Genomic DNA, 25,892 nt, shown 5'->3' with positions numbered 1-25,892 from the left:
AAAAAAAAGATAAAGAGAGAAATATCTCCTTACGTGCAAAATAAATGCCGAGTGAACTGCGAACTAATTCCACAAGACTGTGTGATCACACAAATTCGGAAAACATTCGACATGCCCCCGATATGACGTTATGTCGCTAATATTCTGACAATAATGAAGTCATAACTTTCAAATCATTGTAAAATTCATTCAGATTATATTTCGCTTGATCTCTTTTGATACATTTTCTGTCGTCCAAATCAACTTTCTCTTTTTCATATTCTTCTCTGTCCTATCCCTGAGCCTATTTTCTGGTACTAAAATTATTGCTTCCAATCACACTAAGTAGTTTAAGTCTATGGTGAATAGTAAATGTACTGAAAATAGTGAGAAACCAAAGAACACAACATGGCCTCAGGTCCGGCATCATGACCCAAGTATGACATACTACACGGAATGTTACGACGGAAAGGACTAACAAATTAACCTTACAGTGCATACATGTTTTACATGAAAACACATTTGTCCTGTATTTTGTTCTTCCATCATCCGGACCAAGCAAATGTGAAAATATGGGTTCCCTTTCATTTCTGTCTTTACTGAATCCTTGTGAATAGAAAAGGGAAATCGTTTGGTTATCACGGTGTCACAGCAAATGTGGCCAGGACAATATGTCAATAGCTTTTCAACTCCGGTGAACTGCGTGAATGCACTTTGCCTTGGACCTGAGCAGTGAATGTGGGACACTGTCACATACGAATGTCATCCTGCACTCTTTATGACGTAGTTCTAGCCTGGTATAAAACATTATGGTCTAGGAATTATGAAATGCATAGTACCAACCGACACCTCAACGCAGTGTAATGCCGTTGACCAACAGGGACATGTTTGCCTCGTTTACAACTTTCCCCATCCATGAAAGTATCTGGCAGGACGACTCATAAGTGCGTTTCATACTTATACCTCCTGCTAACATGGTCCCACAGCTTTGTGCTGGTGTGAGTGGGCAAACCGTGTATAGTTACTGCCGAATCTGGTTCGTCCTCATTGCATCTTTTCACCTCGCCTATTGCTCCATCGCTTCCTCTTCGCTGGGCTGTTCTGGGTACGGTTGTTGGTTTTAAATACTCGAACTGCTTTTCAAACGTTGGTAAGGTACTAGACGATTTGGGCGTGGGTGCAGTATTGTCATCGTCCACTCTCACCACAGTGAAACGGCTAGCTTGGTTCTTAGCTGGGGAAAGACTTGCTGACTTCTTGGTTTGCTCAGGCAGGTTCGGTTTCTTTTTGCCGGCATCGGGATTGCATTCTGACGTTGAGGGCTCCTCTTTGACTTTCTCCACAGTAAAGCGACTGCCAGTCGACTTGGCAGAGATTTCTTCCAGCTGTGTTTGAGTTGCACCAAGCGTTCCCTTGCGTGGTCGGGTGACCTCTAGATATTGCTTTGTTTTTGTCGGAGTCTTTCCTCTTTGCGACTGACTTCCTTCGCTTTGATGGCTTGCACTAACAGAAGGCTGTTTGGACGAAGATTTGGATGGAGGCGATGTTTCCGGTGATTTGGGTTTCAGGCGAGCATCCTCCGGTACCCTGGAGATGCTGAATCTCGAACCAACCGTCCTGGATGGAGAAAGGGAGCGCTGTTTGGATGGAGATTTAGTCTTGTCGTCCTCTGAAACGGACGTGACCTGAAATCTGGAGGGACGTTTCTGATACAGACTTTGCATGCTTTCGGGAGACGCCTCTCTCGCATCAGATGGGTGAAACAGCACCACTTGAGGTTTTTGATCTCCATCTTCAGTCACCACTACACTCGGCAGCGGAGGCGCTGGTTTGTCCTGTTTCCTCGCTCTCGATGGCGAGTTCGAGGAGGAGCTGGCTTTATTCTCCACACCAGCGAAAACTACGTTATTTTCAGAGTCGAGTAGTTTGACTATTTCACTATTGCTGTTGGCTCTGTTGTAGTGGTGTGATTGGAACGGACTGAAATTGGAGGCATCGTCATGCTGGGAGTTGTTGGGCCGCGTTACGTCACCAGGGCCTTTCTGAATCTGCTGTAGCTGCGATTTCAGCTGCCTCGCCAGCTCCCCACCCGTGATGGTATTCAGAGTTGTGTCATACGGCTGACTTACGCGTCTGTCGTACGCATTAGCCATCAATGCCTGCCGCAACTCCTCGTCGAACGTTCGCTCAACGGGAATCGACTCTTCCTCAGACGATTTCCTGAGCCGCTGAATTTGGCGCTTGACTTTCTTGATGGAGTCCCTGGTGCAGCAGATGGCGAAGATGAAGGAGAAGACCGCCGTGAAAAGCGTTGCCATGCCGATGAAAATCACCTCCTTATGCTCCAGGATCCTATCCCCGAGGTAAAAGGGGAGGTCGTCTGTTCATGGAAAGAAACAGAGAGGAAAATAGACTCATGATTACGATGACACGTCAACCTCATTACTTGAGCGGAACTTTTCTCGAAGTGCACATTAGCTCATGCAACTTAATCATGAAATGCACGTGGCGCACAACACATGACTATGTATGAGATCATAATGTTATGTGCAAGTGGCGAGGGAAATAATCTTCAAAAGTGAGTATAAGGAGAGATGACAGACTTAAAGGACAAGTTCGCCTTCATAAACATAAGGATTGAGAAAATGCAACAATATTAGTAGAACACATCAGTGAAAGTTGGAGGAAAATTGGACAATCGATGCAAAAGTTATGAATTTTTTAAATTTTTGCGTTGGAACCGCTGGATGAGGAGACTACTACAGCTTGTGAGTCATATGCGTACAACAGTATAAAGAAAATATAAAAGAAAATTCAACATATTTTCACTTTTTTTCGCATAATGAAAGAGCAATTGACTTGCCTCTTTCTAAAGGCAGGGGGAATAATATTACCTATAACATTTATCGGTAACGAGTCAGGGGAATGTGTATTTTTTTCAAAAGATGGAATTTTGTGAAATTCTCTTTATATTTTCCTTATATTGTTGTACGCATGTGACATCTAAGTTATTCATACACTGCAGTAGTCTTCTCATCCAGCGGGTACTGCAAAAAAACTTCAAAAATTCATAACTTTTGAACGGATTGTCTGATTTTCCTCAAACTTTCAATGATGTGTTCTACTAATATTGCTACATTCTCTCAATCCTTATGTTTATGAAGGTGGACTTGTCCTTTAATGAACGTGCTGGCCTGGAACGCTACAGTTCCTCCCTTCATATAGTTATCTGGTGCATGAACGGTGCAGAGGGTTGACTGCAAACTCTGCCTTGCCACCTTCTTCCTCGATACAAAGACAGAAGAAAGTTCTAGACTTTACAGGTGAGTCATAACTTATTGCGTATGTCTAATGCGGCGACATAAAAGCATACATGTAGTTATAATGTGAGGTGCAATTCAGAGAGCGACAAAGCGCGAAAGAGTGAAAGAGGGGGAGAGGAGAGAGAGAGAGAGGAGAGATCCATAGAGAGAGAGAGAGAGAGAGAGAGGGGGGATAGAGATAGAGTGGGAGAGGAGTTTGTGTGTGTGTGTCCCCTATCAATCCAAGGAAATACTCAGTAGATTTCACAGACAAGAGTTTGCCTAGCTTTATCACACTATGCATGCACATTCATTGCAAAATGAAAAAAAAAATCAGACCAGTGGATGCCCATATGATACGAAAGTAATGTACTGCAAGATATTAAAATCTGCTGGTGCATGACTGTGTGGAGTCTGTCCGGAAGCTTTTTCATCTATTTGCTATTGATATCCGAAACCAGTGTTTGAAATGGCTACTTATACAGTAGTTTCGTTTTTGTCTTTTTATCACAGACATGAACCGCGAGATGTAACATGAACCTGTAGCTGAAGACGCGGAAGTAATACCGCCGGCACCCGAATTCCAATGCCTCACGAGTTCACATGGCATGCATAGATTACTACCCTTTCCTACGAAGGTACGGGGCTATCCCGTCTTTACGTAGTATGCTCATGACAGCATGGCCACATTATAATCATTGCAAATTGCTTGCAAAGCAAGGGGTCCCTGGGGTTCATCGAGAAGTTTGCAATTATTGTAAGTTGCCAGAACAGGGCCGATAAGCCGTGGGCATTTTTAAGAGCCACTCTACACCGTTAAAGCACAATTCCACGTATAACATTCAAGTTGACTGTGTATAAATACATGGAGTAAAATCGGACTTGGAATAAAAGTTACGGAATTTGAAAGTTTAAAATTTCGCTGCAAGTATGGTTTTAGTGGGGTATCCACTAACTCACTGCTCTCTCTCCGGTTTGTAAATAAAAATATCACAGAAATCATCTAGATTGATTAATAAGCAACCCTTGCGATACTAGGGGCACTGTGGCATATGAATAAGACTCTTGTCTTTCAATCGGAGGTTTCGAGTTCGAATCCTGTCCAATGCTCACGTCCTTGGACAAGATGTTTTTACCCAGCATGTCTCTCTCGATCCAGGTGTGTAAATGGGGTTACAGCTCGTTTTTCCGAAGGTTCGTTTTTCCGAAGGCTCTTTATTCCTAAGATTCGTTATTCCGAAGGTTCATTGTTCCGAATTTCATTTTCGGATTAACCAATCTTCGGAATAACGAACCTTCGGAATAACGCCACAAATTTTCGGATTAACGAACCCTTTTTCAGTTTCGGATTAACGAACCTGTAGGTATAGGGAATTTGCGTGTTTCGGATTAACGACCCTTCAGAATAACGAAACTTCGGAATAGCGAACCTTCGGAATAACGAACAGCACCCTGTAAGGGGCTACCTGGCAACGCTAGGGTAATACTAAAGGCAGGGCCCTCTATAGTAGAGTATTAGCAACACTGAATAGGCTCCCCTGGATAAACGGGACCGTATTATTATTATCATTATTATTATTACTATTATTATTATAACTACTATTACTATTACTATTACTATTATTATCATTGTTATTAATACATCCGGTAGCTGCCTTTTTACTCCTAAAATGGCTACTTGAATATTAAAAGGTCTTGACGCGAAAGACACGAAATTTTTGTTTTCGATATAACGTCAAAAAAGGAAATGATGTTAAGATGTGTGTGTAAAGATCAGTCTTCTAACACTTTTATAGGGGTCATGACATCGTAATCTCATATTACTGCCACATCCCGTGACAAATAGTATCCAGTGCCTCCTTACCAAGTGAAAACTTAGACTTCCAAAACTTTCCTATCAAACCTCGACCATAAAGTTACTCTGTTCTTTAGCTTTAATTAAGGTTAAACCATGATTTAAAAAGGTCTCAAAAATTCATCAGCTATCGTTTGGAATTTGCTTGCGATATATCAAACAAGGCAATCGCCGAATTGTGTCTCGCCCATTCGCGTACAAGGAATTAATATTTTTTATAACTCCCACAAGTTAATTGACCTGCTTATGACCTTTGACCTTGTGGTGACCTTCAACACCCTAAGGGACATTCACCATCCAAGTTTGGTCACAAACGGACAAAGGGATCAAAAGTAATGAGCCATAATCGAAACGCGCCATAAAAACTTAACATTGGGCCCTAAAATTTTGTTGACCCCTTTCTGTGACCTTTGACCTTGTGATGACCTTTAACTTCCCAGGGGACATCTACCGTCCAAGTTTGGTAACAAACAGACATAGGGATCAAAAGTTATGAGCCACAATCAAAACGCGCCCTAAAAACATAACATTGGGCCCTAAAAGTTTGTTGACCCCTGTCTGTGACCTTTGACCTTGTGACGACCTTCACCTCCCCAAGGGACATCTTCCATCCAAGTCTGGTCACAAACGGACAAAGGGATCAAAAGTTATGAGCCATAAACGAAATGCGCCCTAAAAACTTAACATTGGGCCCTAAAAGTTCGTCTGTAACCTTTGACCTTGTGGTTACCTTCAACTTCCCAAGAGACATCTACCATCACCCAAGTTTGATTGCCATTGTAGCAACATGTGCTGAGTTACGTGTGATAAGAGAGTCTTGCAAGTAAACTTTAACGTATGACCTCAAATGACCTTTGACCTTATCATGTGACCTCTTACGGCACCATAACATGAAGGTACCCCCAGTGCATCCATCACCCAAGTTTGATTGCCATTGTAGCAACATGTGTCGAGTTACATGTGATAAGAGAGTCTTGCAAGTAAACTTTAACGTTTGACCTCAAATGACCTTTGACCTTATCCTGTGACCTCCAACGGCACCATAACATGAAGGTACCCCCAGTGCATCTATGACCCAAGTTAGGTTGTAATCCAAGCAACTTATGTGAAGTTATTTGTCAAAAGAGAGTCTTGCAGGTAAACTTTAACATAGAAAAGAGAGTCTTGCACATACTCTTTAATATATGACCTCAAATGACCTTTGACATCATCACATGACCTCTGACAACACCATAACATGAAGATACCCCTAGTGCTTCTATCACCCAAGTGTGGCTGCCATTGCTGTAACAGATGCCAAGTTATGCATCATAAGAGAGTCTTGCAGGTAAACTTTAACGTTTGTGACGGACGACGGACGGACGACGGACGACGGACGGACGACGGACGGACTACGGACGGACGACGGACGGACGACGGACGGACGCCATTTGGATCCCTTAGTCTCGCCTTCACCTCCGGTGGGCGAGACAAAAATGGTCTACCAAGGAACTTGTCTGGCTGATGCTATTTGCTCCAAAAATGAGTTGTTTTGGAGTATTTTGAGATCAAAAGTGTCAATCAATTTTGATCGCAGTACACAACTTTTATTCCTGAAGCGCCCTCCCCATTCAGCAGTATGTTGGTAGAACGTTACTAGTATACGTGATGATCGATGGATACTGCTATACATACGGCCTGATATCATTGATGCAATAAAATATAAAACCTCCCGTATATAACGCAACCACTATCGGGTATGCTCTTCCATTGCAATTTTATACTTCGCATTTTCATCGTTAACCGACTGAAATTGTTTTATCAAAGCGTTATTTCACACCATTTTTCTCTTCTTTAGAGAAAAATGTAACAGTTTCTGTAGGCGTATGAGAACTGTATTTTGCATGCCTTTAACGCCAACTTGCACATAGCGTGGAATTGAATCTTCAGGCGCTGCATTCATTGCATCTTAAAAGTTTGCAATCATTTTCAAGAAATTGAGCCCTGGATATCCATATTGAGGGTGCCATCATGCACCTACTATACTATTACACACCAATGCATCCGGTAGTCTCGTCCGAGCTGTCACCACAGTGATCCACCGAGTCACATCGTAGAATGGACGGGATGCACCGCCCGTTGTCACACTGGTACGTGTCGTAGCTCAGGCACAGGGCAATGTCTGCATGATGAGAGAACAAACACACCTATCATTGGAGTACGTCTTCCATCTTATGATATTCTATGATTTCGCAGGATTGTAGTTTACAACATTTACAAGTGAAAAACTAAGGTCATGGCATACATCTTTTTATGTTCATCATTTCATGTTGCTATGCCAACATCTATCTGTTGGGATGCTACAATTTGATATCAATGCATAATCCCTGCTTGGGTAAATTGTCTTTTTTTAATGAACTCAAGACAAATCTTTTAAATCAACGCACACAACAGCAATTTACCAAATCTTATTGAACTTTAACAATATTTCAGAGGGAGCTTTTTTTAAACGAAGAATATTTAGATAAATTTAAACAAAGTTGACGTACGTATATCTCCGTGAAAGTGGATGGAGAAACTGTATTTCTGAGGGCGCTTCACCCTATATACTTTAAACCTTGTCAGGGACAGAGTAAAATTCAAGCTTATCGTTTATTCACGGACAAAGGGATTTATATAAATAGAGATTAATATGCAAAATGATATACTCTGCAAGCTTTTGACCTCACACCAGGCATGCCCGATGGTTGTCATATACAGCTCATTACAACAGAAAACTGTCTGCTGAAATTAATGTTTCAATCAGCCCTTGAAACTACGGTATCGTTAAAGGGAACCAAAACCCAAAGAACAGTATGGATTGAGTGAAAGCAGCAACATTAGTCGAACACATCAGTGAAAGTTTGAGGAAAATCGGACAATTGATGCATAAGTTATGAATTTTTAAAGTTTTGGTGTTGTAATGACTAGACAAGGAGACTACTAGAATTTATGATGTCATGTGTGGACAACAATATAAAGAAAAGAAAAGAAGAATTCCACAAAAATTCAGTTTTCATGAAAATTACACATTCCATCAAATTGTTACTGACATATTAAGGGTAATATCATTCCCCCTGCTTTCTGAAAGAAGTTAGTCAAGGACTTTCATTAAGCTAGAAAAATGAAAGTATGTTGAATTTTCTTTATATATTATTTTCTTTATATTGATGTCCATACATGATGTCATAAACTCTAGTAGTCTCCGTATCCAGTCATTACAACACCAAAACTTTAAAAATTCATAACTTTTGCATCGATTGTCCGATTTACCTCAAACTTTCCCTGTTGTGTTCTAATAATGTTACTGCTTTCATTCAATCCACATTGCTCTTTGGGTTTTGGTTTCCTTTAATTGCTTAGTCCTCTCCGAATCGCAAAGTCTCATCCAGATCGACAAGAGCAGAAAGATCATTTATGATTTTAGAACTAAGAAATGATTTTTTTTTTTAACTAACGTAAATAACTGATGTTGTATCACAATGGATACACAGCAAATATGGTTATAGAGTTTGTCTTGAAAAATCACCCCGCTACACAATCTCACTTCAAAGGAGTGTATTCCGTGGATATGTTACCAGTAACAGTAAAAGACAAACATTATTGCTCTCTTGTAAACACTGATCCTATAGCAGTAGTCCCGGTATCCATATGGTTGTTTTCTACTCTGAAAAAGGTGAGGGTTAATTTTTAGACTCATATGGAAACTCCCCAGCATTTTATAGCACAAACTTTGTCAATTTTTTTGAGAAAAATAAAGCCAGTTGGAAATTTAATTGTAAATAATGTGTTTCAAGGTGCTTTTTCTATTGTGTGTGATCAATATTATCTTGTCAAGTGTTCTTTAGGTAATACATGTACATGTACTGGGAAGAATGTCTTGGATGTGTTCGGAAAGGACAAGAAAGCTAATGACTGGTTTAATCGGAAATACAACGCGATGCTACCCATATAATACGGTGTCTCTTTCACTCTATCATAAGACAAATTGCGAAAAGTATTGAAGAGTGGAAGCTAGTCTGATAAAGGATGTGTAATACCTGTTTTTTTTTCTACAACATTGTCCACGCAATATTTCCCATACAGTCAGTCATGCGTGTGTCTGTTTGTTTTTGATTTAATTTTTGTATCGAGTGTATCTTATCTTTGATATAGGCCTACATGTTAAAGAGTATGGATGACAAGAAGATTGTTACGCATCTAAATGTCACTGAAAACTGTTTCTTTAGTTGTTCACGCAATATAATTAGAGTCAGACGCGGAGCGCATTCATTCATCTTATTTACGTTTCCATTAGAGCAACATTGACACTACACTTCTAACTGTAAAATAACTGCAACGTGTATTTATGCTCGTCTTTGTGTGTTCATGATTGGTAAAGATTTCATTCTTGTGTCAAGCGTTTTTATCTTTGATGTACAATGTACATAATTATTACATACGACGAGAAAACTGTAACGTGTCTAAATGTCAATGAAAACTTTTACTTTGTAACGTAAGCTATGATAGTATTAATATATAGACTAAAATGCCACAGACAATTCTCGCACGAAACATAATTGTGTAAGATAAGCCATGCCCCCCCCCCACACACACACACTGTTCATGTACCGTCAACTAATAGTATCATTTTGAAGGAGAATGCACTTTGAAGGGATTGTAATTCATTTGTAAAGAATGTTTAATGAACAAGAATAAATTACGTTTTCATGTTACAAAGTTGTTTCACAGTGTTTCATTTTTGTTGTCATGTTTTCATTAAATATACAGGCCTACACACACACTTGAAATTAATGTATAAACAATACCAACACAAAGATATATCATTGTACAGAAACCAAAAATCAAATACATATGTATAGAAACCTAAAATACCAAACACATTCAATGGACTCCTGAAACATGTATAGCATTAAGAAATATTACTAGTAAACGTAAAGCTTTAAAAACAAACAACCGTATAAAGTGTCAATCAATGTATCAATAATCGTCAAATATGATGAAGACGTGGGTAAAGAACATTTTCATTCCTCCTTTCATAATTTCATCATGTCATTTGATATTTTCATAATGTGTGATCATTTTTATCATTTCATCGTACTATTAATTATTAAAGAAATTTATCTCAACTTTGTACACAATGATGGAAAAGCAAACATGTAGACACACAAACTTAATTACAGTATTAAGTATTACAAGTGCGAAGTAGCAGTTTGCAATGATATAAATCACACTGTCGAATTATTTATTTGATAAAATAAACTATCAGGAGAAAAAAGTCTGTCATTTCTTTCTTTTGAATGTGCGGAAATCAACTCTCAAATATATAACATTGTATATATATATATATATATATATTCAGCATAAATAAAATTGACAGCATGATTATTATGTAGAGGCTGTAGCACGCAGGAGTAATTCTGCACTTTACGAACCCATAAATGCGGTCAATAATAGGGAGATTTGAATGGATTATCCTCGGGTGACCGAGAAGTTTAGACAACGGCATTGAAAAAATAGACTGCTAGTATCCTTCACCTCCATGTGTGGACCTGATGTTTTCAACAGAGGATCTTCCTACAGCTCAATGACCCCCTTTCTTTTTAATTCATTTGGCAAAAAGTAAGAGTCGTAAGCTCTGGTGTTGCGTGCCATGTTGCAGAGCGGTATAGCATTGTAATATTGCTCACTATAAACAACCATTCTGTAAGATGTGTTTTTCTCGTGGAAGGAAACATGCCTTTCGCCCCACAGAGGGCGCACGTCTCTTCACCACTATCCCTTGTGTGTAAACCCGTTTACTGCGTGCACTCGAAATCAAGAAATATATATTTCTTTTAATTAGGCTTGTTCTCTTTCTCATTTTGATAAGAATTCGTGCATGGCTTGTGGTTTCCATTGTCACGTTCTTTCCTTGCTTTTTTTTTCAGTGCCTTTACAATAGTACGGACTTTGACGCGCAACGCGCCAGCACAGCAGGGCTGGCGCGGCGCCGCGTTTTTAAAAGTGTGTTGGTTGGGAAGGGGCAGTTTATCTTATGGTGCCACTTCCGGGTTTCATGAGCTAATCATGGTTCACAGACTTACCACGGTATGTTGAAATAATGTGTAACTTAAAGCACAGTTCAGACAGAAAATGTTCGTTACATGAAGTGTATGTAATCAAATTGTTTCTAACAGAACGTTCGCCTTTCTCGACATCACAGTCTGTCGTTTGACAAGCCCGACAGACGTTAAGACATTTTGTGATATCGAGGATCTTTGCCCATCTTGGACAATTTATTGTAGACAATATTTGGACTTACACAGGAATCATCTTATGGCAGAGATCACATGTAAGTGTTGATTACTTGTAAGGTACAAACACTATACACATTTGGATGGCGGACCTGCGTTTATCAAAGCTTCCATGTCTCGACCAGCAAGAACTATGAGACGCTTAGGTGCTAGCACTCTTTGGAAAGCTCAACTGACTTACATCTAGGTGTTTAATGACATCTCTCATGGAGTTCAGTGGTTTGGAGGTACTTTTCAAATCATACCATACTTCTTGGGTCCCGAGGCATCTCCAGCCGTTTATTTACATTGAGGGGGCGATTGGGAGGGGTAATTGTACCGTGATGAACTGGACTGTGACAATATATCTCCAGGACTGTATTCAAAGCTTGCATCTTCATGATCATCGGTATAGAGGGTTCGGTAAATGTTTGGTTTTAGTCTTACGCTTCCCACCTCTCTTTATTTTTTATGGTCTTGAACATCTTCGTTTTCCTGAAAAGTTCTTTTGATTTTACACGACCACCTTGTCGTGGAGGAGATAAGCAATCTCTAATAATTTTGATCGTCAAAATCATTATCGTCCGAGTAGAGTTGGACATTAACATGAGGAGGACCTGTATGAGAAAGCGTAAGTTTACAATATCTCGGCATATTCTCGTGGGAAATTGAGTTTGCTTTTATTTGAGAAGGCGTAACGGTGGGGTCACATGGTTGTTGTTGTTCTTCTTTACAACATTCACTGTACCCACGTTACAATCAACATCACGTTCACTTACATGTATCTCCATGTCTTGACGATCATCATTGCAATGAGGTGCTGATGATGGCACCTGTCGGACAAGTTTACACACACTACTTCAAGCTTTGTCGACAACCTTTTGTTATTGCGATGACGTCACATCGAGACTCGCTTTAAAAAAAAAATAATATCTCTCAAATTTTGCCTCATTCGCTAAATGTTCAGTGAACCTGATAGCTCAGACTCGTGTGTCGATCCCATCGTCTTTCTTGTTCTAAGCGATGTGTGCAACAGCCTCTAGCCTCATCCCAGTGGGAAATGTGATAGTGGGTGAAGAGTGGTATGGGGATATTGTACGCTTCTAGGGAGGGATGAGGTGGGGTAGGACAATCTCCTTGTGCAACTGTCAATGGATGAAAACCGTCATATTTTACGCGCTTTACGGAAATTATGTCAGGTAATCGATAGAGGACTTTTAAACATGGCTGTCGGGTTCCTCGCGTAGTTCTTTTTCTTTGAGTTTAATCCGTTGCCACGGACCCTTGAAGTGAAGGCGTCCTCTTCCCTCATTCCTCTGCTGCATGGTCAGCTCCATCAAAAGAGGAAGAAGGGCGCCTTCAACGTCTTCGCGATGAGACCGGAGAAGCTCAGCGATGTTCTCTCTCCTTTCACAAAGAGCTCACCATTCAGCAGCCGTCATGGCAACACCCTGTTCAGTCGGTCTGTCCATCTCAATGTCATTTGATCGTGTGTAACATCGCATATGAATAAGAATTTGTCCCTTGTAGCGCGAACTCACGATCATCTTGATGCCTGTTTTGTCTTTTGGAGAGAGGAATCTCAGTGGGCCAGCTTCTATGCGAAATCGCACTAAGTCCTTGTCCTCCCCCGTCATGTCTCAACTCTTCATGAGTTTTTACAGTCAATCTTACTCACAAGGTCCATTTTTTTTTCGAAAAATTTTTCGAATTCGGTCTTTGTCAAAAGGGCTCGTGAGAACACTATCACGTTTATTAAATTGCGCCAAGAGCTGCCCATGAAAGACGATGATACTTAATGAGTGTACGAACATTGAGCGGGTGACACGAAATTTCTCTGTAGGCGTGTATGCTAACAATACAGTTCTTGAAAATAGCACACTGCAACGACTGCCCGAAGGTAGACGTTCGGATGCGTGTCCGTGCAGATGGTGTTGAAAAGCAATGAACTCACGATCTCTTCAATATGTTTACGTTCATGAACTTCAATCATCTTGACAGTGTTCAAGCGATGAGAATCGATAAGCGTTCCACAAGTTCTCAGTGCAGTCTCGTTATGCCTTGATTTGCACGGGACATCGCTGGATGCTGTGATGATTTTTCCAACTAGTTCATGGTCTGATGTGACAACTGAAACTCTGGTAGGCCTGTTCCACGTTCATGGTATGATATATCAGCTGCTTCCAACCCTTCCACGCGCCTGGCTAGTCTCTGCTTCTCTCCACTACATAGCTCTACTTCCAGTTCGTTCATCAGTAGGTGTGGTTTTTTTTTTTCAGATGGCCTATGTATGTGCGGCATCATCAACCAGTTCCACGGCACCCGAGCAACTTGAGGGTTAAAGAACCTTTCCATGCGATGAGGTTCCAGATGCTGATACCGTCTTGCGAACCGATAGTTGCGGAATCTCGCCGACCACCTGTGGGGGAATCTGAAGGTCTTCGAGTACTGTATCTCCAACACAGTGAGATGCTCTCTCAGCATCAACAGTTCCATTTTCGACATTGCCGTCTATATCTGCGGACACAAATTGACGATTCCCGATAGATCTGTAATAGCATAAAGGTGCCAAGTTGTATCTATGGATGTGCGTTAGGTGCTGCCTGTCGCGTTTGTGATGGGTTGGCGAATAAAGTTTCGCTTTTTATAAGTCGTTGCTAACGCATCCATATTGCGTCTTACAGAAGTATTAAATGACTCCATGCTAGCTTCACATTATGTTCTATTACCTCCCTCAATAAATCTCAAGACGATAAGACAAAGCCATTGATAAAGAAAACTACCAAAAAAAAAAAATCTTCAGGCCCCCACCCCCCCCCCCCACCCCCCCCCCCAAAAAAAAAAGAAGGAAAAAGGACTAAAGAGGTTAAGGCTAAGCTATCGAATGCAAGCTTCAAATTATGTTCGATTTGTTATCTCCCTCAAGAAGTCTTAAGAAGATAAGGCAAAGCCGTTGAAAAAAAAAAGACACTCAAATGGAGAAAAGATTATAATGTCTTTAAAAAATAAAAAGTAAAAACCGTTTAAAAAATAAAACTTCGACAAAAGAAAAGACTATCAATTTCCTATTTCCCATCCATGGTTAAAACACCGAGCTCGTCCTGGACAAGCAGGGACATATCTGATGATCTCATGTTTGTGGGCTGTCCTACGAATATGGTATATTCATAATGTGTATAAAATAATGTGCATGAATTAGAAACCATTACGTCATAAATACATTAATATGTATATTTCATAAATCATATTTTATGATTCATAAGTCTGATGTTGTAAGAACAAAATAATATCATATGTAATTGTTCGATGACAACACGAAAATGATGACCATGAACTTGCATGAAGACAGTCTCTTACTACTGAGGTGGAAACTGGACAAATTCTGTGGCAGCGGTAATCGTCGGAATTTACTTCCTTACCAGACACCGTAGTAAAGATCCCAGCGATGCCGCGCCCGCTCAGGTGACTATCTGTTGCCATGCGGACCTGGAGGTAGGATCCCATGGAGACCACCTCTGATGGGGCGTCCCCGTCGCAAATCCGTCTCTTGGTGACATGAGCGCCGCTCTCGTCCCGCCCCTGGATGTGGGTTATCTCCAGGTAGTCCCTGCTGCAGTTATCACCTGACCTGAGGTCAACCTCTTTCAGCTGAAAAAGAAAGTTCAGTGATAGGGGAGGGAATCATACAGCGGATTAGATGAGATATGTACGTGAAAAGAGTTCATGCACTATAACATACTGGCAAAGCACGGGAGAGCATACGGGTTGATATAAGGGGCCCATATTGCATTGGAAAGGAGTGCCTCTTAATTGAAATACCGTTAATGATGTAGCTTATAGCCTTCAATGTAACGAACGGAATGCAAATCAAGGACCAATCAATCTTCACTAGCTCTGCGGCATACGAATACTGTTCTCGAATGTATCCAGAGTGTCTGGTGTCAAATCTATTCTCCCATACTCCCTCTTCCCTTTCTGTTAATGTACAGACAAAGTTTGGTCCATTATCATTTCCCTGCAAACAAGCTATACAGTGATACCAGTATAGTGCAGCTGATTCGCAGTAGACAGGTGTCAATAATGATATCACAGAACAGCTGTCCCGTTTACATTGCATGGATCAAAATAGATTGGCTTGGCACCTTTGCCCTTTGTTCAGAACAGTGAACCACCACTCAGTAGGAAAGATGAATTACAGCTTGAGGCAGATATGAAGCGCAATGAGTCAAACAACAACAAAAGCAACAACAGCATAATGCACAACTCATGGGTCTTGAATGCTAAACGTTATATTCTAACAACATATTATAAACTTACTCCTTAGAATATGAGCGAACAACTATAAGCTGTTAAAACATTCCCCTGGACATTAATACAGATTTATTTGAAGTAAGATTCATATACAGCTCTGCACAGTGTTTCACGTGTCATTATTATCATCGGCAGGCCTTGCCTTCTCTATGGGCGAGCTTTTCCACATTTTGTGTGCAATTCTGTCAAATTACTGAAATACTTTTGGCCATATGCAGACACAAGCATGTCGAGCAAAGAATTAGTTCTTTAGTCCAGCCTGAAAAGTCATATTGACCATAGGATGGTCCGTTCGCATGCCATCTCCTCAGTGCAGTCTGTCCACCGGGGGTAACCTCCTAAATAGCTCACCTACCTGCAAGAGTACCGATCCTTCCCCGACGGCCTGAATGGTGACGGTGCAGTTTGCGTTGGGTGGGTAGTAGAGACTCCCCTGGGACAGGATCAGGTCCCCCGCAGTGCGAATGGTCCGGCCGCAGTGATGCAACATGTACACTGCAAGTTGATTTGTAAGAGAAGCGAAAATATAAACGTTGTAATAAGGTTTAATTATATAACCTTGTCATCTTTGTTGAGAATAATCAAATAAGATTCTTAACAATCGTGCAGTTTGCGAGCAGTTTCTCCATATTACCAGTCTCGAGCACGCTATCCTATAATCACTCCTCTAAAATGTCATTTCAGGTTTTAGTTCTGTGCTGTTATTTTATGACCCGTATTCTCCTCCCTCTTTACACATGTTAGCTAATGAAAATTTGCACCGTCTTAGTTGACCCAGGGAGGTTTTAGAAAACGAGAGACAACTCTTCGTAATTCATGCAAACACATGTTTTGGTTCAAAGCGTTACAATGGGATGTCTAGCATTCCACTATACATGTATACGCTTTGAAGTCATGCTCTGCACCGCTCTAGTTGCAAGGCGAAGTTCGGAGACGAAGAACGCATTTCACCTTTCGTTGAATCACAAGCTTTATTTCCCCGTAAAATTTTAAATGCAATACTCGAATTGATTAAGAGTAGTTCAGGAAAGAATTCAATATTTTAAACATGTATTTCTAGCTTCTTCGTAATGCGCAAATTGAAATGAAATGAAAATTAGGCCATCTTAAAAACCGAATATTTTTCTATAATGCGCACATTTCCGCATGATAGTTTTCTATCCTTTAATCTGGGATATTTTGATCTTTCAAATAAAGTACTCCGCTAAAGCGTGCACCAGCGTGCTTTTAAACTATTTGCTGTTAAAATTGTCAGTTTTACCCTGCATTTTGATTCGCTGCTCCAATTCAAGGTACACAAATTCATTGTTGCAATCACATTGAAAGAGAGAGAGCGAAATGCAGTAGTGGCAAGTATTTCTAGATGTTAGAGCGCTAGTCCCGATTATTGATGCTCTCTTTTGTCAAAGCACATGGGTTCCACCTGTAGTTAAGCGCATAACTTCTCGGCGGTGCCGCGCATGACTTCAAAGGAGAACAGGAGTTGTCTCTCCTTTTCTATTACCTCCATGGTTGACCAGCGTTCATACTCAATTTCATTCCACCGGGGTTCAATGAAAGACTAAAAAAGTTGAAGTGAACCTGCGATAAATCAACGCTAGTCAGAGAGCGTGTATCAGGCGGATCGTGAGGGGAGGAAACCATCACTTGGAAAGAGAGGGAAGTGTGGAATCAGGAATCATGTGAAACACAGGATATGACATGATAAGCGTATGACTTGGACTACGTCGAATCCATAGTATCATCGCCGCAAAATTTCAGAATGCAGAGTCGAGTTCACTCCCCTTTTAAGCAGCAGAACGAAAATTGAGCGGGTAATCCCGCTCACACATTGCAGAATCGGGGTTTGACTTGTCGGCTCGTCTTCAAAATTCCATGTCGATATCTGTGCTGTTATAGTGATACTACCGCAGCAGCATTTGGCGGGATATTACCGTCAAATGCCTCCAGACATCCAACGTCCGTACTACGAGACTTTCAATCTGAAGAGACAGGGAATCTTATCAATTCAATTAAAGGACAAGTTCACCTTCATAGACATGTGGGTTGAGTGAATGCAACAATATTAGTAGAACACATCAGTGAGAGTTTGAGCAAAATCGGACAATCCGTTAAAAAGTTATGAATTTTTGAAGTTTCTGCTCAGTCACAGCTGGATGAACTTAAGACTGCTATAACTTGTGATGTCACATGAGTACAACAATACAAAGAAAGAATAAAGAAAATTCAACATATTTCCATTTTTCTCGCTTAACAAAAGAACACTCGACTTCTCTCTTTCAGAAGGCAGGGGGAATAATATTACCCTTAACATACGTCAGTAGCAAGTCGAAGAACTGTGAACTTTATTCAGAAAGTACAGTTTTGGGAAATTCTCTTTTTATTTCCCTTGTATAGTTGTACGCATGTGACATCATACACTGTAGTAGTCTTCTCTTCCAGCAGTAACTGCGCAGATACTTGAAATATTCGTAACTTTTGAACGGATTGTCCAATTTTCCTCAAACTTTCACTGATGTGTTCTACTAATATTGCTGCATTCTCTCGATCCTTATGTATATGAAGGTGGACTTGTCCTTTAACTCATTATTTCATCGACTTACGACATTACTTTTTCTCACAACGCACTTCTAGCTTTTTCTCACGGAGCACTTCTTCTAACTTTCTACCATTCCTGAAGCAGCACTGACATTGAAGTTTGTATATTAAATGCTATTTGGATAGCAATTGCACCATGTTATTCCCAAATAGGCGATGTAGGCGATCTTCGCGATGTAGCGATTTGAACTAAACATATTTATAGGACATGCATATACTCATTTATTCTTTGTAGATGTCAATTACAAATTAGCAAAGATTCCAGTTTTATCCTTCAAATCAAAATTCAGTCACATTCAGTCAAACTTGCACACATGCATGCCTTCTCGGAGTGTCAGAGGCTGTCTCATAACACTCCAAGCCAAAGAACATTTCTCCGGGGCCCTGTATCAATAGTTCTCCTTCTTACATAGATTGCCATTTCTGACAGTTGCAGCTAGAATAACATGAGCGAGGCAGAAACCAATAATGGCGCACCGCTGCAATCATTGTGAATCACAACAATTGCCAATTTCTATATGGAACCGCACCAATTTTACAGAACGTGCTGCTGTGCAGAGTGTTGACGATCGTGAATGCTCCTCACAAACTGTTGATATGCGCTCTCATATTTTAGTCTCTCTTCCATTGCTGGTAATTTTTTCAATTGATCCCTTCTGAATGCGAAGGATAACTTAACATTCAATGGCAGGTGGTTCTACATCCCACGTGTATGAATGTGAGTGAAATCCTTACAACAAAATTAGACAAACCTCAGCGAGGACTTATTTTGGTACATGTATTATGCACATGATTTACATTGTATTGCTTGTCTCCAGAACGATATCACGCACTCGTATTTTGTACCGATATCTTAATTTCTTTCACTCTGTCGTCAAATTATCACGTGATAAACGACGCGGGAGACATTTCTGGCGAACTACACCTACATTTAACGTCTACAGTCTCGTTAAACGACTGATGCTCGCTCTAAAAATAATGTTTAACAAATACCAGTGTGGGGAAACAAGCAACGAAATATGCGAAGGTACACGGGGGATATACGGGGATACACGGTTATTACACTGGTGCCATGGATCGAAAGCCTTTCGTGAATCAGTTTCTAATATGTGAAGAAATAATCTTCTCTTCCTCATCCTAACACACACACACACACACACACACACACATCAAACAGAGGAACTATGAGCATGCGACGAAAGTTAATTTTAATTGTAGCTTGGCAACAGCGGCATTAGTTCTCATTACCCACAAACCCATCACCACCGCGATTCAAGGACTACATTCTGCAGGGGCAAAATGACGAGTTGATTGCATGAAATCGTCGTCATGTTAACAGTGAGGGAAAATGCATCGAGAACCATGTGATTGTCGACATCATGTAGTGCCATGGGTGATCTATGAATGAGGTGCGCATGTATGTTTAAAATCATCCTATCCTTTATTGCTGTATTCATATCACCACAACTGCCAGAGATGTGGGTGGCAAAAATGTTCAATCCCAGCCATTGCTATTATCTATTTATCAAGCCGAAATGTATACGTTCATTTTACGGGAACATGCGATGATGTGGAAAATATGCCTTGTATACCATCATCTTTGCCGAGAAGAGTATGCTTTTGATAGCGTTTATTGATTTGTTTGTTTGCTTGTTTGACTGTTGTTTACTCGACTGTCTGTTGGCATACAAAAAAAAAACAAGAAACAGAGTAATCGAATTTTGGCATAATATGCAGGGAAGTTTAGAAAATGGGTCACGTATCAACTGAGTATTTCTTTATGGGGGGATGCTATAGGGTGATCGGAGTCTTCCTCTGAATACAGGAAATTTCGAAATACTTATTCAGCACTATACAGTGCATTATAAGGTTATAACGAAATTTCGGATACAACGAAGTAAAATTCAGGTCCAAAAATTACCATCTGTATATTTTTATACACGTTCCTGTTTGGCTATAATGAAATTTCAATAAAACGAAAGGAAATTGTGGGTCCCGAGGACTTCGTCATAACGGGAGTCACCTGTATAAGAAAGGGGCAGTTCCTCTAAATGTATATTTATAGTTATAGTTCTGTTTCAACAGTTTATCAAGAATGCCACCATGGTAAGAGGATAATGACCACATAAGCTGATAATGATCACAAATCACTGATATTCATCACATAATGATACAGTAAAAGTTCCTTGTTCGTCTTTTGTCACTGATCTATGAATGCTTCCCGCGTACAAAATCGGTGGACAGGGATATCTGTGTATGTGGTGGCCGTAGAACCATTTGCAAACAAAAATTCACTTTCACTTTGCTGCTAGCGTTTCTTTGAAATATTTTCTTGCTTGTGTTGCATGAATTTCCGCTTCCGAATAAATGAAAATATCTGGAATAAACCTGGCACAGAGTACACAAGACATACATCGATACAACGCTTTTAAAATCAAATACGTGCAACGGAGAGGAAATGGAATTTAGCAAAGTCAAGGTAGCAAAGTTACATTTTCGGACGAATGGTAGAGAAGTGACTGTTTACAAAAAATGAGACGATAATTACTGAGTATACTAGTATCCCCTAATGTTCCGCTGCTTGCTTTCTACAACACAATTAAGAAGAGATAATCAAACTTAGCAGGTAAAATCTCAAGTAGTCACTTATTGAATATACTGAACAAAAATAACTTTTTAATTTGTGTAGTTTTACTTCATACATGTCGATATATCCGTTTAGATTTTGCCAATCAGGACTCGCAAGCTTGAATTTGGTCAGATGTAACTTACAACTCTTAGTTGTTGATCACTTGAAGTTACTATGACGTGACCTCAGATGAAAAAATAAACGAATTTAATAACTGGAGTACAGCTTTCTGCTCACTGCTTCAACGACAATTTTCATGTAAAACATTATAGAATGTGGACCCCATGGAAGAACAGCGTTGCCATATTGGCAACGCTGAATATGGGCAATCCACCCGTTTTTTATTTTTATACGGAAATAAATACCATTCCATACCATAGAACCCGAGAATGTGGGGGCATTGTGGCATAATATAGTGGATAAGACTCTTGAATATCAGTCGGAGGTCCCAAGTTCGAATTCCGTCAACTCCCTTCGTCCTTGGACAAGATGTTTCTACCTATCATGTCCCTCTCGATCCCTAAAGTGCAAAAATGGGTGCCTGGCAACGCTGTATGAGGTAAAAGTAATGGTATAGCCCATTGGTATGATAGCGCAGTGGCAACACTGAATGGGCTACCCTGGGTAAAGAAGACCACCATTCCCATCATGATACCATGGGATACAAATAATATTATTCATGGATATACTGAAGACCCGCTCGTTTATGAATAGCTCATCAAGCCAACTTTTGGGTCTTTTTATTCCTTTGCTCATCAAGACCAGTTCAATCTACTTTTTCCTGTGTTAAATTGTATAACTTTTTATACTACCACATTGAAGGAATGTTTTCATCAGCACTCCCGTTTCTCAACTTTCAATCAAAATGTGTAAATTTTTTGCACTATGAATACAAAATGTAGTAATTCTGTATTAAACTTTAGTTTTTCTATCGTAATTGTAATCATGCAAGTCAACACAATTTAGTTTCACATCACTAAAACTCAAGCAAAAAAAAAGAAGAAGAAGAAGGAAGAAATAAAGAAAGAAAAACGAGGAACATCGGAATTTCTGAACAGTTAATTGTAATCATGTCCATCTATACTGAATATAGTCAGTATCTTCTCTACGTATGACATTGCATTTTATGGAGGGAACAAATGAAAACGGTTGGAATGATTGTTTAATTTATTTTGTCTTGAAGTTTTGAACCTTGAAACTGTAAATACGCATGTAGCCAATTACGTATACCAATACTGTACTAGTTGTTAAATCTGAATCGACGCGGAACGGAACGATACAGCCGGACCAGTGGTGTGATAGTAATTGCTGGTGATTGAAAGTGTGTTCGTGTGGTGGTGGTGGTGGTGGGGGGGGGGGGGGGGGGGGGGGGGGGACAAGAAGACCTGGGGAATACCCCACCCTCTCTCCACGCACACTGTACATGCTATGACATCTGAAGCCCTCCCCCCCCCCTCCCCCATCTATCTCTCACTTTACCTCCCCTTTCCTCCCTCCATCCCCATACCAGTCTGTCAGTCTCTGAAGACTGTGGCAATAAGCGTCACGCAAGATTTATGCCAGAGCATGACTGTATGAGCTAACACTTCTCGATGTATTTACATGGATGATGTCATAAATAGACACACACACACACACACACACACACACACACACACACACACACACACACACACAGCGTCTTGTCTATCGACACAAGTTCTTTAACGAGGCCCCTTGAGGAAGACAAGCGTTCGTTGTCCATGACCGATCGTGTCTTCCCGTGAAATGATGCGGAGCCATGAGTGCACCCCTAATCACGTGAATGTCAGGCACGTCGCTGCCTAATATCGCTTGATAGATTGATCTCGCAAGAATTTATTAGATGAAGAATAGCGGTGGTACCTGCGCCTCCAGCTTGAATGCCGGACGCCGGCCGGCTGGATAGATGGGGGCAGGCCGATGGTGTTTACGTTCGGATGGATTCATATCTCACAGAGAGCAGAAATAATTCATCAGTATTTTCATCGCGTCACCCTTAAGGATTGCTAAACGCAAAATTTCCGGAGCTCGACGTGGAAAGTATTCTCCAGTGGGAGGTTATCGCGGTACGTCCGGAAAATCAGAAGAGAATACGTAAACAAACAAAACAAAACAAAATAAAATAAAACAAACAAAACAAGGCAAATGCCATAACAAAAACTGAAACAAAGCAAGCTGTCTTGAGTGTTAGGTTGAATCCCTTAAAATCTGGTGAAGATTGAGAAACAAACCTTTTCCCAATTTCACCGACTTTACAATCAACTCGACAAACACAAACAAACAGACAGATTTTATTAACCAGATAATTAACTTGACAAACGATAGTATAACTATTGGACCACCACGTCGCGTTCAGATAAGTTTAGCTAATATCCTGTAGAATACAATCTGTAGAATACAAGAATGCCAGCGATATGAACAAGTTTTTGTTTTCCATTAAGGACGCCGAACATCACTCATTTCCGGTTCTTCCAACACTGAATGATTTCGCTGAAAAAATACAAGATGCCCCATCGGGGAGAGACGGGATTTGCACACGCGCAGGCACTCAAACAAACAGGAAGCACTCCACAAACAGGAATACGTCTATTACACTGATCGTACTCTCTCGCAGCTCTCCCCTTACATTGCAATATCAACATGGATGGTTCACATCAACAGTGGTTTGCAAAGTGAAGCCAAAACAAAAGGGATTAATACAATGTGAACAGAAAGTAAGAAGCATGTCATATAAATAGATATATATATATAGAGAGAGAGATAGAGTGTGTGTGTGTGTGTGTTTCCCCCTTGCGTGACAGAGACCGAGGGGTGACGTGTTAATTTGTGAACTATAATTATTGCTTAGTATATTCAGTAAATGACTTCAGCTGCATTTTAAAGACATTAACACGATACCATCGACGGTTGAGGGGTTGTTAAATTATGCGTGATATAATTTTCACTCCCTCTTCATAGTGAATGAAATAACTGCAAATAACGTGATTGAAATCGCGAGTAAAATAAAGAACGTATTGATGACAGATATACTGTGATACGTGTCATTAGGTGACAGAGACAAGGGAGAGCGGGAGATGTGTGCAGATAACCTGGACGGCGACTGTAGCAAACAGCAGCAGCAGCAACAACAACAACACCACCAACAACACTGTCTTATTCATCCAGAGGGTTATCATATCCCCTTATCATTACTGCTATTGTATTAATGCCGATGACACAGTATGGTATAAAGGAATATCGTGAACACCATAGACCACGCATTTAAGTAGCGAGCTGTGGCGGGATTCAAATTCGTGACCTGGCGTCTAAAAATCAAGAGCCAAAGTAATACCACTGATAAAGCAATAATGACCGACGGGTTTAGAACAGACAGTGTCATAAATTTAAATCTTATCGAAATCACTAAAGAACGCAAACATTACGTATAAGTTTGAGTTTCCAGACACGGATATACAGAACAACCTATTAATTCACATCTCACTAAACAAAATCGCATTTTTAAAAATTAATAATTAAACAACAACGACAAAGCTCTAGGCCTATCAGTGGGAATATTTGGTGCTGCTACTGCGTGGTTGGTGTTTTTCCTTGCGTCGATAGCGCAATATGACTTGTATTCCTAGCGAGGAACAGTGAAGTCCGCCAAATCCCACCTATCGACGCAAAGGAGGGACGCTATAACGACGCAAGGCATTTAAAGCCATGATGATAGTTTGGGTTGAGACGAAGCTTCAGGTTTCTAACTTGTTTTGTGAGATAACGAGAAAAAGCTTATGTCATATGAAAGAGCATGCAATTCTAAGAGGATTTCATACTTTATTTGATGAAAATCGGTTTTGAAATGGCTGAGATATCCAAAACAAAGTCATCTCAATAAAAGATGGGACCCACCATCCTTTATTAGGATCACTTTGTCTTACTTTGTCTTTGGATATCTCAGCCATTTCAAAACCGATTTTCGTCAAATAAACTTTGAATTCCTCGTAGAATTGTTTTCTCTTTAAATTTTCATAAAGTTGTCTCTGAAGTATCTCGCAAAAGTTAAAGGCTGAATCCTCATCTCAACTAATACTATACCATACTATACTTCTCTCCAAGATTTACACTGCGATGCGCTTTCCAGCACTTTCGCTCCAACGTCACATCACAAAAGATTACACAGGGTTAGGCTAAAGACTCGGGATAGGCTATCAAAATCTTGAATCGAAATGGTGACAAGTTTCGCCAAATGACAGCAGTTCATAACGACGAGATTATCTAGGAAAAAATGAAGGCATAATATTCATGAAGCTGCACAGCCTGCATACATGAAAAAAAAATAGAAAAATGAACCTTTCAAACTGTCAAGAATTTTAGGTGCGTTTCACTCGCGTCGATACAGCATGGACATCTATGACACGAAGGTCGTATTCAAACAAATAATCAAAAAATCTTTGCCGGGGCACAGACCCAATGAAACTCCAATTTGCTATTTATACGTTTAATGTATTTAGAATGACGTCATTTGCATTTGACAGCGGTTATTCGAAGTGTATAGACTGCTTCGGGCAGGCACCTATATATAGACAGCCGTCCGTCATCTCCAACGTGTTAGGTCGATGAACACAGCGCCATTATGGAAGACATCGAGATGAGATGAACACGTTTGTGTTTGGAAGATTATGACGATGGTCCTCATGCAATCAAGACATCAGCGCAATCCAGAGACAGGTGATGTACGGTGTAATCATTTCACTCCACAATCATCATGCGCAAGTTGGCTTTCATCAGGAGAGTGAAAATTAGTCTGACAGAAATGAGAGTCGGACCCGAAACGAGAGAGTTGCTGAAAATGATCTAGAGTTCCCCATGTTCTCATAGAATCAAACGTGATATCGGGCAGCTTTGAGGCAATTTATGATTGC

The 25,892-nt window shown here is 40.4% G+C and overlaps 1 protein-coding gene across 1 annotated transcript; it reads right to left on the bottom strand.

Moving 5' to 3' along the window:
- Positions 1-917: 917 nt before the first annotated feature.
- Positions 918-16,232, bottom strand: LOC139736208 (uncharacterized). The gene is made up of 4 exons (XM_071646941.1): positions 16,096-16,232; positions 14,849-15,077; positions 7,172-7,297; positions 918-2,359 (listed from the first exon to the last, which is right to left on the bottom strand). The coding sequence occupies exons 1-4, from the start codon at positions 16,228-16,230 to the stop codon at positions 918-920; spliced, it is 1,932 nt and encodes a 643-aa protein (XP_071503042.1). The 5' UTR covers positions 16,231-16,232.
- Positions 16,233-25,892: the final 9,660 nt, after the last annotated feature.

Source organism: Diadema antillarum, unplaced genomic scaffold (assembly GCF_040938485.1).
Source record: "Diadema antillarum isolate AM-2024a unplaced genomic scaffold, OU_Dant_1.0 seq00000633_RagTag, whole genome shotgun sequence".
In the NCBI taxonomy this organism is placed as follows: Eukaryota; Metazoa; Echinodermata; class Echinoidea; order Diadematoida; family Diadematidae; genus Diadema; species Diadema antillarum.
This window is presented reverse-complemented; position numbering and strand designations above follow the sequence as displayed.